This window comes from Eleutherodactylus coqui, chromosome 12 (genome assembly GCF_035609145.1).
Source record: "Eleutherodactylus coqui strain aEleCoq1 chromosome 12, aEleCoq1.hap1, whole genome shotgun sequence".
In the NCBI taxonomy this organism is placed as follows: domain Eukaryota; kingdom Metazoa; phylum Chordata; class Amphibia; order Anura; family Eleutherodactylidae; genus Eleutherodactylus; species Eleutherodactylus coqui.
Genome location: NC_089848.1, coordinates 55,044,723 through 55,058,420, shown reverse-complemented (window position 1 = coordinate 55,058,420; position 13,698 = coordinate 55,044,723). Strand labels below are relative to the sequence as shown.

The 13,698-nt window shown below is 36.8% G+C and overlaps 1 protein-coding gene across 1 annotated transcript in view; it reads left to right on the top strand.

The window, feature by feature from the left end:
* The window catches only part of KCNH8 (potassium voltage-gated channel subfamily H member 8), a 335,452-nt gene that overhangs the window by 183,233 nt on the left and 138,521 nt on the right, over nucleotides 1-13,698 (top strand). Inside the window, exons 5-6 of the mRNA XM_066585790.1 lie at nucleotides 1,427-1,667; nucleotides 8,853-9,010. Coding sequence (XP_066441887.1) covers nucleotides 1,427-1,667; nucleotides 8,853-9,010 — 399 coding nt within the window. The remainder of the gene's footprint in view (nucleotides 1-1,426; nucleotides 1,668-8,852; nucleotides 9,011-13,698) is intronic.

Below are 13,698 nucleotides of genomic sequence, written 5' to 3'. Positions count from 1 at the left end.
TTGTCCGTGATTGGCTGAGCTCTTAACCAATCAGACACAGCACTTTCAGGAGGCGGGTATTTTTAAATCCCTGCCAGCGAGAAGAAGTGCCAGAGCTCCAACAGCAGCGGAAAGGTGATGCATATATTTTTTTATTTTTAACAGCACCTGGGGATGATTTTCAGGGAAGGGCTTATATTTCAAGCCTTTCTCCAAAATCACTGTGGGGGTTGCCTGCATGCCATTGCTTTGAATGGGGCACCTGCAGCACTGGCCCCATTAAAAAAGGAATGGGCACAGAGCTACAGTCAGAAGCATTTTGCACATCCATGCAAGTAAACATTTCGGAGTTGATTTATCATGAAAAGCTTAATTTAAGCCCATTTGTTTGCGTCACTCTTTTCCCATATACCAGTGGATAATGCATCAAATTTATGAAACATACAACACTTTGATAAATTTATCACATTTTGTGCTGGCAAAGGAAAAAAGAGTATGGCAAAAAAAAAAGTATTCAGTTATTCATAGTATTCATAGTAATTCAGCCACTCATTTTTTGGCAGCTCACCACTGAAAATTGTGTGTCTTTTTAAAAATGTGTAAATGTGCCTAAAATATTTACTCCATTGAAAGCATGTCCCGTTTTCATGGCAAAAAAATGCAAAACTGCTTGATATGGCTCAGAAGCACCAGAGGCTGGTGCAGAAATTGATAAATCAAGAGAAAAAAAAGAATTATGCAAATTCTGCCAAAAAAGGTATAGTCATTTATAAATTCGCCTATGGTTTCAGTTGCTGACCATGAGGACATTGCCTGCAGGTAAAAAATACACTTTTTCCTTATACATGATTTTTCCACAGTTTGGGATAGGTTTGTAGTTAGAGTTGAGGGAACATACTCTGCCGAGCTTGATGCTCGTTCGAGTATTAGTGTACTCAATGATGCTCGTTACTTGAATGAGCATCAAGCCCTGTTCGACCCCGCTCCAGTTTTTGGCTCCTCCCCACTGTGACGTGCCTGCTTTGGCCCCTCCCCACCGCGATGCAGCGCGTGTCATTGGCAAATTTTTTGTCTGGGGGAGAGAGAGATAGAGAGAGAGAGACGAACCTATGAAAAAAAAAAAAAAAGCTCGGCACCCGACGTCCCACATACAAAAATGCTCGAGTCTCCAAATGTAGTCAATGGGGTTCGTTACTCAAGTAGAGCTCTCGAATTTTACGAAAAGCTCGACTCGAATAACGCGGACCCGAGCATTTGGGTGCTCGCTCATCTCTATTCGTAGTGATCTACTGTGTATTTATGTGTGTATACGATTTTCGAGTGTGTTTACAAGCAAAAGTTACCCTAGAGCAAAATTATATAATGTGATTTGACAGAACAATATACATTCTACAGTTAATGAACACATATCGTTTAATTTTTTTTGTTCTTTTGTTTTCTTTTTCAGAATGTTTTTGTAGATAAACCAGCAATTCCTGAATATAAAGTTTCAGATGCAAAAAAAACAAAGTTCATCATTTTACATTTTAGCACTTTTAAAGCTGCCTGGGACTGGCTTATATTATTAGCAACGTTTTATGTTGCTGTTACTGTACCTTACAATGTATCCTTTGTGGACAATGATGACCTGTCATCGACAAGAAGCACAACTGTTAGTGATATATCAGTGGAAATTCTTTTTATTATAGGTAAGATCTGCTTCTCTTTGATTATGAATTTTTGCTGCATATTGTACTCTAATATGAACTGGGATTGTAAGAAAAGCAATTTTCTAGTTAAAACAGAAAAATAAATATTTTATTGCTTATTAAACATGTTCTCCAAGACTAGAAAAACATGTCTGTGCTCTCCAAAAACACCACCACACCTGTCAATGGCCTTTTTGTGGTATTGCAACTCAGCCCTATTTACTCAAATGGAGGTGAGCTGCAATACCAGACACAAAACATGGACAGGCGTGTAGCTGTTTTCGAAAAAAAGCGATCATGTATTTCTAATCCTGTAACAACCCCTTTAAAGCAATGAATTCTGTATTTCTCCTATTTATGTTGATCGTTAAGCTCTTGCTATGTAAGTGCCATTAGTACTCAGTGGGGTCTCCTTTGCCAATAATGACATCAAATACTCTCCATAGCATACTTTCTACTAATGTCTCATACACGTCATCTGATATTTCTCCCCATCTTTCAAACATCTGGCAAGTTCCATCAAAGATGATTCATCGGCCCATGTACAATGGTCGTCATTGGACAGTTGAGCACTTGAAGAAAGTTTTATAAAGTGATGAATTACATTACTCCATCCTAAAATCAGATAGATACACCTGGGTGTGGAGGATGCCTGGGGCACACATTTTGCCTGAGTCTGCTGTGCCAACAGTTCAGTCTGACAGAGGTTCTGGTATAGTTTGGTGAGGTTTTACATGGCATGGTCTCAGTCTGTTGGTTGCAGTAGCAAGAACCAGGAACACAGAGAAGTACCTTGATATTCTAGACATCAATATGCTGCCGACAATGTGTCAATACTCTAGGAATAGTCAGCAAAACATCCGATAAGGTAAAGCATCTGATCACAAATTCAACGTTGTTTTACGTTGGTTTGAGGATATGGATGTTCCATGATTGGACTTGCGCAACCTGAACCCTACTGAACATCTTTAGGACAAACCGAAACATCATGTCTGGAAATATGAACATTGACCATCTTCTTTGAGAGAACTCACCAGACATTTGCATGATGAAGCGATGGAAATGCAAGCTAAAGTGTTTCAGATGCAAGTAGAAATAATGCCATGAAGAGTAAAGACCCTTTTACATGCAACGATTATTGCTTAAAATACACTGAATGTATTTTGCTTATCTTTCAATAGACTGCACAATGTTCTCCCAGAGGCAGGTTTACACTAGCCACAAGGAGAACAAAGGAAAGTGCTGGCAGCTGTTTACACAGCTAGGCGTGTGTTTAAACACATGGTGGGCTCTGCAGACAACTTCTGGAGGTTCTTTTAGATGCAACTGAATATGATAAAGTGTTAATGTCCATTAATCGCCATTAACACTTTATGCAAATAGATTGCTAAATCTATCAAACTTTCAGTAATTTGAAAGATTATCTTTGAGTGTAAAAGGGCCCTAACTGATGTCATAATGGCCAAAGAAGGGTCTGCTCAGGTGTTTAATTAGTTTTAGTAGGATAATGTATATTCACTGCATAAACAGACAGTAACTTGATACATTTTTTGGTGCCGCCAGCCACTACTAGTTGGTACTTAGGAGCTTACTGCACTTTGTTTTATAATTGAGTTCAGTTATATAGAAAACTCATAAATCCATTCTAGTTATGACTTAACTCTTTGTCTATACAGGACCTTTGGACACCTGAATTATAAAGCCACTATAAAATATAGTTGAAAAGTACTCAGTACAGAAATATGGACCCATTTAAAACAAAGGGGTGTTTAAGAGTAGAAACTTGCTTAAAAAACTGACAGGTCCTCTGTTCAATGAAACCAGCTGTACAGCTTTATTGCCACATCCCTAATGACTCTATTGCTAGTTTTTTTTCTATACCCCCATTTTTTCTGAATCAGTTCCCATTAGATGCATCATTCATTGTCAATCAAACTTGACATTTTTAATTGAAACTGAGCAGTGAAGAAAGCCACTATATTATACTTTAAATATTGCAGCACCGGGAGTCTTCATTAGCCCCCAGGCTGTCATGGCAACCCATTGGCATCCTAAAATTGTATTGCAGGAAGAGCAATGGGAAGACAGAGGGTGGGAGTTTCCCCTGGCTAATGGCTTTGATGCCACAGTCAGCATTGCAGACAGGTGTCAGCTGTTTAATATAGCTCTTTAGCCCCTTCAATACACCCATGGAGGCCGAGGATATTCATATACAACCTTGGTCATTAAGAGGTTAAGGTTTTTAAATAAAATGTCAGTGTAAATATGTATAATATAAGTCACTACATTAATGTTCTCCACAGGGACATGCAAAAATTGTGTCACAAATTTTGGCAGATTTGACGGGAAGTGTTATTCTTCCCATCATATTACATTCATCATATAAGTCATTGGGGTCCAGTGGACCACAGTGGTATTGGTTGTATGATTGATTGGGCATTGCATTGTGTCTTCAGTTATAAATGAAACCCACAATGGAAATGTGGGCAAAGCCTAACAGGTCATAGAGTAAACTTAAGTTTTTCATTGCTTAAAACAGGTTTTTTTTTTGGTAGGGGAAGAGTATCTACCATTACACTGTTGTCCTTGGAATGCAATATGGGGTGCACTATTGCACTATTTAAACCATGCAACATATCAAATGGCATACCACTTTAAAAAGTATATAGCATTATATAACAATTGCTCCACTTGAAGGCCGTGGACGCTTTTGAGGGCAATTTTTTTCACTTAAATGCAAATATTTTGGTCTGACAATCAATTTTGCAGAAGGATTTTAGTATACTTTTTGCACCTTTTGTCTCCTGCAGCTTCTAGGAGATACAGCAGCATCAGTGAGGTTGGACTGAAGTTTGGTTTCCAGCTCTTATGTCTTTTCTCCTGCATGTAATATCACATGACTTATGAGCTCAATAAAGATAAACTATGCGGTGGTCATGAATTAGCTGTTTAGAATGTGCAGGAGAGCAGAGGGAAATGAAGTTGTCAGTCCAGCCTCAGGGCTCAGTTACACGGGCACATCGGCACCCGTGTTACTGCAGGAAGGAGACGGCCGTACCTCAAGACGGACGTCTCTCTGCAGCGCCGGGAGAAAGAACATGTGACCGGCTTCATTGCTAGTCATGTGTTCTTTCTTCAGCGCTGCAGAGAGACTTCCATATAGAGGTACGGCCGTCTTCCTCCTGCAGTGAGGGCTCAGTCACACGGGCGCATCGCTGCCTGTGTACGGGTGCCGATGCACCCGTGTGACCGAGCCCTCACTGACAAATCACTGTATTGATATTTAGACTGCAGTGTCTAAATACAGTGATGTGTAGAACTGCAAAAGACAAGTGGTGCAAAATTTTTAATTGGGTCCCATTGCAAAATTGATTGCCAGTGAAAACTACGCACATTTAATAGGAAGAAAAATGCCCTGAAGCCTTTAAAGCCAAGTAAAATAAACCCTGCTGTAAAAATTAGTATGTTTGAGCAGAGTTGGATTGCGCTTCTTACTGCAGAAGCCTCTAGAGGACCATAGTTACAGGTGATTAGTTTCAATTCAGCTCTATATATGGTTGTCTTGTGCCCGAGTTTTGTCATCCATTATTGTACCAGCCTTTTATAACTCTTAGCTAAAATTAAAGAAAAATAAAATAAGTAAAATAGAAGTTATGGCATAACTTTTTCTAACAAAGAATTACGGTTAGATATAATAGCAGAATCCTAACTGCTACACAGAAGCTATTTACTTTTTTTTGTGGATGCACATATTGCTTTACTGGGTGAAACACAGTATCAAGGTCAGAAAACCTTTCTAGCCTTAATCTACAGCCCTATCTGGCTTTATTGATGAAAGTGGAAGAAAATGTTGTACAGTACTTCCAAGATTATCAAACGAAACTAAAATACAATATGTTCCTCTCAAATTGTAAAATGGAACTCTCAACTCAACAAGAAATTGTATTTGTGGTATGCTTTCGATTAGTCACAGTAGTATCAAAATATAAGGAACTAATAATTGATTTTAGAAGAACAAATTTTATGGAGCAAAGACATTTTTAGCTGATACATACTCCAAACTACAATATGTTGCAATATAGTTCTTATACCAAAAGGTGTACACAACTGATAAATATTGGTGAAACCCATAATTGATGAGGAAATTTCTATTATGAGCCTCGTGTGGCACAGAGCATTAAGGCAGCAGAAAAGCAGCCCAAAGCTCTCGCTCACGACCTGAAGGTTGCCCCTTCAAGGTTGACTCAGCCTTCCATCCTTCCCAAGTCGGTGAAATGAGTACCCAGCTTGGTGGGGGGGGGTAAAAAATAAATTACCTGAAAGCGCTGCTGAATAAGTTGGCGCTATACAAATAACAAGATTTATATTATTTTCATTAAATTTATTATATAAAATTATTTTTAATTTGTAGCTTAAGTTGAGTATGAAATTAACACAGTAAATCATTATCAATAGATAGCAAATGTGAAAAATTATAACAGTCCTATAATTCTGAATAATGTATATTTGCTCTATATTCTACCACAAATAAACACAGGAATAGAGATATTAACTAAACATTGTCTTTCAGCTACAAGTCATATTATTGTTCTTTTTTCTGATACCTGAATTATCTGATGACAGCTTTCAATGCATTACTTATTTACTCAGCTGTTGGCTATTCAGGTTACTAGATGGTAGTAAAACACATGCTTATAAAATAAGGATGCAGGTGGTTGGAGTTATCTTATCACTACAGAAGCTACAGAACAGACACTTTTGCAGTCACTTACAATTTGTCTGGTCATTTTCTTATATTATATGCACAGTGTTAAAGCTCTTTCACATGGCCCGATAATTGGGTAAGAAAGTTCAACTAAAGGTTCTTTTGCCCAATAATGTGGCTGAAAAAAGTACAAATATCCAGCCAACTGATCTGCTGATCAGCTCATGTATGCAAACAAAAAAGGGCTCCCTACTTGACATCATAGGATTGAATGATCATTATAGTCTAAATCATGATGAGTGCAGGCTCAATAGATGAGTGCTGACCTAATTGATCTACACTAATCTTCCAGAACAAGTTGCTCAATATAAATGCAACTTTAGGGCTCAGTCACACGGGCGTTTATTGCCGCGATTTGCGCATGCGCATGCGTCCGGCGATTTTTTAAAACCATTGCTTTGCAATGGTATCGGACACATGAGCGCTTTTTATGCGCTCGTCCGATAAATTAGAGAACAGAAATCGCAGATCGCACCTATCTGCGATATGCGATTCCTGTTCTCTTCTCTATATGCGCTCAATGGGGCCGGCGGCAGCAGCGCCGACCCCAATGAGAACATATAGAAGACAAATCATTCTTCTCTGCCACAGCTGTTCCAGCTGTGGCAGAGAAGAACGATGTTTGCCCATTGAATTCAATGGAGCGGCAATACAGCCACTCCATTGAAAGCAATGGGCTGCTGGCGTGCGCGGGGTTAATTGTCGGGAGGGGGTTAAATATATAACCCCTTTCCTGCAATGCATCCTGAAAAGTGAAAAAATAAAAAAAAAGGATGTACTCACCTGCTCCCGGCAGCCTGAGATCCCCGCAGCGGTCCTGCAGTGGGTGTGAAGGGGGTGTGACTCAGGCTTGCCCCTGATTGGCTCAGCCTGAGCCAATCAGAGGCTGATCTCAGTCACACCCATTCATGAATTCATGAATGGGTGTGACTGAGACTTGCTTCTGATTGGCTCAGCGCTGAGCCAATCAGGGGCAAGCCTGAGTCACACCCCCTTCACACCCACTGCAGGCCGGCCGCCGGGATCTCCAGCTGCCGGGAGCAGGTAAGTACATACATTTTTTTTATTTTTTCACTTTTCAGGATGCATTGCAGGAAAGGGGTTATATATTTAACCCCTTCCCGACAATTCATCCCACACTCGCCCGCAGCGCTTGCATTCAATGGAGCCGCTGTATTGCCGTCTCCATTGAATGCAATGCGCTGGACAGCTCCAGCCCGTTTCTAATGAAACGCGGCTAGGAGCAGATTTTTGGGCGACTTTTGGGCCGATTTTTCGGCGCCGGTCACGCAATTTGCGCATGCGCATCCGTCATGCGATGCGCAAATCGCGTGAAAAAACGCCCGTGTGACTAAGGCCTTAGGGTACATTTACATGTGGCGGAAATGCTGCGGACCCATGGCAAAATCTGCTGAATTTCCGTATGAAAAACTGTGTCAAAACCGGCACCATCATGCCGATTTTGATTGTGATTTAGCTACGGATCCGAAGCTATCAAAGCTTAACAAAGCTCTGATCACTGTCTATACCAAGAGTATGCATCTGGAATGGTTACTAAGCTCTGCTATCTCTCCCCCGGTGACAGGCCGCCCACTTCTGCATCACCTGACCAGTGGAGACTTTGATTCTCATTGGCGGTTCGGGTTGCAGACAGTGAATGACACTCTTGGTGAAGACAGTGATCGGCACTTTGTTAAGTCTCTGTTCTTGCTCCCAATGTCCAGATGGAGCAGAAAGGTGGATATCAGCAAAACAAAATAAATGCCCAATAGGGAAAATATATCTCATATATAAATAGAAAAAATGAATAAAGTTTATTTAAGTATAAAATTACAAAAAATTGACACGTGTCAAGTAATGTAAGAACTGATGTTCCATAGTAGATAGTGTAAAGGCCCAGTTAAGGGCACTGATTGTTTTTCTAGGTATTCCTTCACCCAAACTTTGAGACATGTAAAATGGACAGTGAACTTCAGTTGAAAGAGAGAAAGCTTATTCATCGACTGATCATTGATTTTCAGCTAGCCTACAAATGCTTGCTAGCATTCTGTACATCTCTTGGTGTGTTCAGCTGTTTTTTGGGAAGTGAATGATCTACAGTACTAACTATTGCTAGCCTTCATAACAGCAATTCTCAATCTTATAGCAGAAAAGTAAATGAGCGCTATTTGACATGCTTGTTCACTAGCGCTTGATACATTGGGCTGAAAATCAGCCCATGTAAATAAATCTAAGACTTTCCAGACTGTGCCTAATATTTAGCAATAGGTTTACATTTTGATTTTACTTTCATGGTCTTTAAAACTTGATTGACTTATTTGAATGTTTTCTTTTTACAATTGACCACTTACGTCTATATGCCATATCCCAATAAATATGATATCTGTCTCTTTTTCCTCCTTTCTTTCTTTGCCAAGCAGATATTATTTTAAATTTCCGAACAACCTATGTGAGCAAGTCGGGCCAAGTTATATTTAAAGCAAGATCTATTTGTATCCACTATGTTACAACTTGGTTCGTCATTGATTTAATTGCTGCTCTTCCCTTTGATCTCCTTTATGCTTTTAATGTCACTGTGGTAAGTATTTTACATCATCTTTTCTTGTAGAACTAAACACCAGCATACAGGATTCTGATACTTAACTATTTTGTTAGGTATATGAATTTGAGATATATTTTATTATTTAGACTTTAATTCCCTTTTCTTTAAGAATATTTCGTAAAAAATGTATTTCTCTGCTTCATTTTACATGCAGTCCACTATAATCCTTTTCCTTTCTTCAATTACAATTTGACACTTACCAATTCTTCACTTTCTCTTCTCCCTATCACCATACCTTTAGATGCATAACCCATGCCTTTATGTTTGTATCTTGTTACCCTAGGTGGCCTATGAATCAGCTAGATTTTATACATGCAGGATTTAAAATTTGCTGCTTGTGGTCTCCTATGAATTCCGAATTTAGTTCTCTAAGCATTTGAATCCCAAATCCCAAATACAATACACATTGCTGTGAAATATTGCTCCGCATTAACATATTTTTTTTACCTCAGCAATATTTTTTATGTCTCACGCTTCAAGCAGCATATATTTTAATACATTTTTTAAGGGCAATTTGACTTCCAGATGTAGTTAGTCTAGACGTGCAGGTCTGTATAGCTATAATTATTGTCACATCAAATATTAGAAAATGCACATTATTGGCAGCAAAATTAATAGGAAGGTAGAATTAATGATTCTTCATACAGTTTAGCATGTTTAAACTATTTTCGCATATGCAAATACCTAGAGCATGGCAAAAATATATTTTTAATGTGTATCTTTTTCTGGAGACATTCAATGTGTAAATCATTCACATTTTAGAAAGAGTTTTTACTCTTTCACTTTTGCGTTCATTAAAATATTAATTCACAACACAATGTTTATTGCATGTTTTTTTATTGCACAAGAGTGCTATTCACTTGTTTACATAGTGTTTTGCCCCATTAAGGATGTTCTGGCAGCAGATTCTGAATTTATATCTGATTTTTTTTAACACAACTTTTTGAAAGATGTTATGTAGCACCTGCAAATCAGTCATCATATACTGGGAATCATGTTGCTCATATACAGCTCAAACTTCTACTCACTAAACCTTACTCTCTGAAATTCAACTAAATGATACAAAGCAGGATGCACCTAAATAAAATATAAAATATCATCTTCATTAATTTACAGGAGAAAGAAAACAACAAGGCCTATTAGTATGTAGTCATAACAAGTATTCAGTATTTAAAGGAGTTTTACTATCTCAGAACAATATGGCATATCCATTGAAATGCTATAAATGGGTAATGGGTGTAGGTCTTATCAATGGGACTCCTACTTTTCAGGAATCTGGGACTCCCCTGACCTTCTTTCTGTCAGAAGAAGGCTGCAGATGAAAACTAAATAGAGGGATACTGTAGCTCAGCTCTTTTCATAAATACTACAGGCTTTAAAAGAGCAAATTCTCTATTCAGTATGTCCCCAAATGTGACTTGACAAAACAGTCCTTCATTGTCCTGATAGGTGGCGATACCAGAAAGGGGGACCTTATTTATCAGTCATTTATGAAATATTACGTGGGAACACCCCTTTAATGAACCTAAAAATGTAATAGAAGCAAAGGCCGAACAAAGATAAAAGAATATCCTGATTAACAAAGCAATTAATAGGAACATATTTTAATTTAGGATCACTTTAGTTTTCACTGGTAGTGCTTTTGAAAGAACTTTTATTTACTTATCTATAACTGTCTAATAATCTGGTACCTATCCAGTAATTTTTTTTCTGAATTAGGAAACTTCTTTATGAAGTCAGGTACATGGCTTTTGTAAACTAGAAGGATTGGACAGGCCATAATTAGTGGTTTAGTGAGGAAGGGGATGACATTTTAATAATAATTACTATATAATGACAAAATGTAAATATTAAGGGTCCTTTTAGACAAGATGATTCTCATTTGAACAAGCAAAAGACCGAGTGATGCCACCGCTAACTTGTTTGCACTTATGCAGCCTGTTTAAACAGGTGAATGCATCGTTGGCTCATTCAAACGAGAATTCTTCAGCAAATACAGGGTCTGAACGATCACTGTTTAAACTGAACCATAAGGGAACAAGCCAACGATGATTTTTAAGCATACAATGAACAACGAGTGAAAAGTGAGCGATTCTCATTTATAATTCAGCCGCATTTAAACCAAACGATTGTTGTTCAGTTTCACTTGTTTGAACGATTTTCTGAATGATAATGTTATGTCTAAAAACACCCCAAATTCAGCTATTTAGAGGAATCCACAACATGTTCCATATATGTGTAGTCTAAATATAGTTGTATGTGGTATTGTTCTTCAACAAGATAATTGGAATGTACATGGATATTATTGTGTTAAAGCAAAATCAACATCTTTAATCCTCACTTTCAAAGCTTTGTTAATTCCAAACTATGACGAGTATCAAAACATGTTGTCAGATAGAATTACCTCTAAATAAACTCATTTATAAACCTTATTTTTTCTTTAAGACCTAAGATGTACAGAGATAATAAAGCTATACTTTATTGAATTAAGAATTATTACAACAGTTAAGATAAAGTCAACTCTAGTGAATGGTAGTTAGTTAACCTAGATTAAAATAAATAACATTTGCCATGCTCTACAAAATTAAATTGTTTAACCTGCCTATATTTAATTGCAAAACAATTTGCACATTTTCATTTCATAGCCTTGTTAGTGGCTTTTTAAATCTCTTAATTTTTCTTCATTTCAAAATAATTATGAAAAGTGTATTTAAAAAAGGCACCAGTAATCCAGTCATTCAATAAAAATCTCAAAATTATATTTTCATGGCTTTGTATCAAAAGTATATTACACACATGTAATTTAAGGCTTGGTTTAATTTTTTTCTATGTCAAAACAGGCATTGAAGCCAGAAAGAGTAGCGATATCAGTCTTCGTTTCATAAACTTCATCTGTTTGAAGACAACAACTATTAAAAAACTTCACTGTGTGCACAAGGCCTAAGTGTAAACATCATGCAGCAAGAAAACCAGGCATGATTAATTTCCTACTGACAAAATTAAAACGACTTAAACAATATAGTTTGTAAATAAACTCAAATTTCAAGGAATTATTAAAAGTAAACAGCAAAAAAAATTACAGAATTATTTTCAAATTAGTATAAATGATGCCAGAACACCTTAAAAGTACAAAACTATGTCAATAAGTAAATAAAAATGAGGTAATTATTTGTACTATTTTGTACTATAAATAAACTTTTTTAATATTTTAAAACCAAAACATTTTGAAAAACCATTTTATTTTCTTTATTTTTTTGCAATGCTTCCCTTGCTGCCTTCTATCAATGACGTTGGCATATGCCCACAAAAGGACAACCTGGTACGCACCAAGGAATGAATGCCAAATGTTAGTCTTTATCTCTCCACTTTATACTAAAGGGCCTATCATTTTCTTTAAGCATCTGCATCCTGTGCTTACAATCATCAGAGTTGGCATAAAGTATTTCCAATTCCAAATTTAATATGCTTTATTTTTGGATTCCTTTTTCAAAAAAAAGAGTTATTTTACCTCAAACAAAAAAAAATGAAACCACATCTAAATAAGTTTAAGTTAAGTTTACATTTTAAAAGTTACCTATGTGCATTTCATATTTTTTTCTTAAAAATGTTTAAACAATTTAAAGATTATTTTAATGCTTAAAGTAATATTAATAGATGAAGTAATGTTCAGAGATCATTTATAATGTCAGTGACCTACTATCAATGACCTACTATAGTTTATATAATAGTTGCATGAATGCCAATTATAAATGTTCCTAAAAATAAAAATGAATATAAAAAAAAATCTAAATTATGTTTTAAATATTACATAATTTACCATTATTTTTAAAAGGGTCTAGAAAAGTACTAGAAAAGAAAGGAGCAGCAGGAAACATTATAAAAGAACAAACCAAACATTACTTACATTACTTATAGTACCTGCTAAATACCCTGCAGCTCTAGTGCTGATGGGTCAATGGCCAATGCAGTCACATGCTGTACATGCTAGCATTGCTGCTAAAACAGTGATTGGCTGCTGCTGTCACATGGATGAAAGACATATCATCACAGAAGCGTCATCTCAAGCACAGGGGGAATTTAACAGGCCCATAGTGTTTAGCTTGTTATTTTTTTTATTTCCAATGGTTTCTTTCTTTTCTTATAACCTTGGGCAATGCCTTCAAGGGTAACTTCATTTGTAGAGTGCTATTTTGTTTTGTATTTTAGTGTTAAGGAGAGCTGTGAAAAAATGTACTTTATGCAATAATAATAGTAATAATAATAATATGACATCTCTATCAGCACAACAAATCATGCAATCAAGGTCACAAATGCACAATTTTACAAATTCCCAAGAATACATTATTGAGTTACCCCATACCTGAGTGTATAGAAAACTGTATTAAAATCCAAAAACCTATTTTAGTGTATATAAAGAGTATCAAGTTTCAGTCAAAGTCAGATTGTACTTAAAAAATGTCCTAAACTCAGCTAAATTAAGATAAATAGGCATTTCGATGTATGTATGCTATCTATTGCTTAGTAGCATGTATACAGGCTTTATATAAGATCCAATCATACCTTGTTTTGTCATTATTAGTTGCTTCACGTCTCATGCCATATCATTGTGTTGTTTCCAAAACACCTTGTTAACTCCATACCCTAGATGTGCTGATGTAAAACTG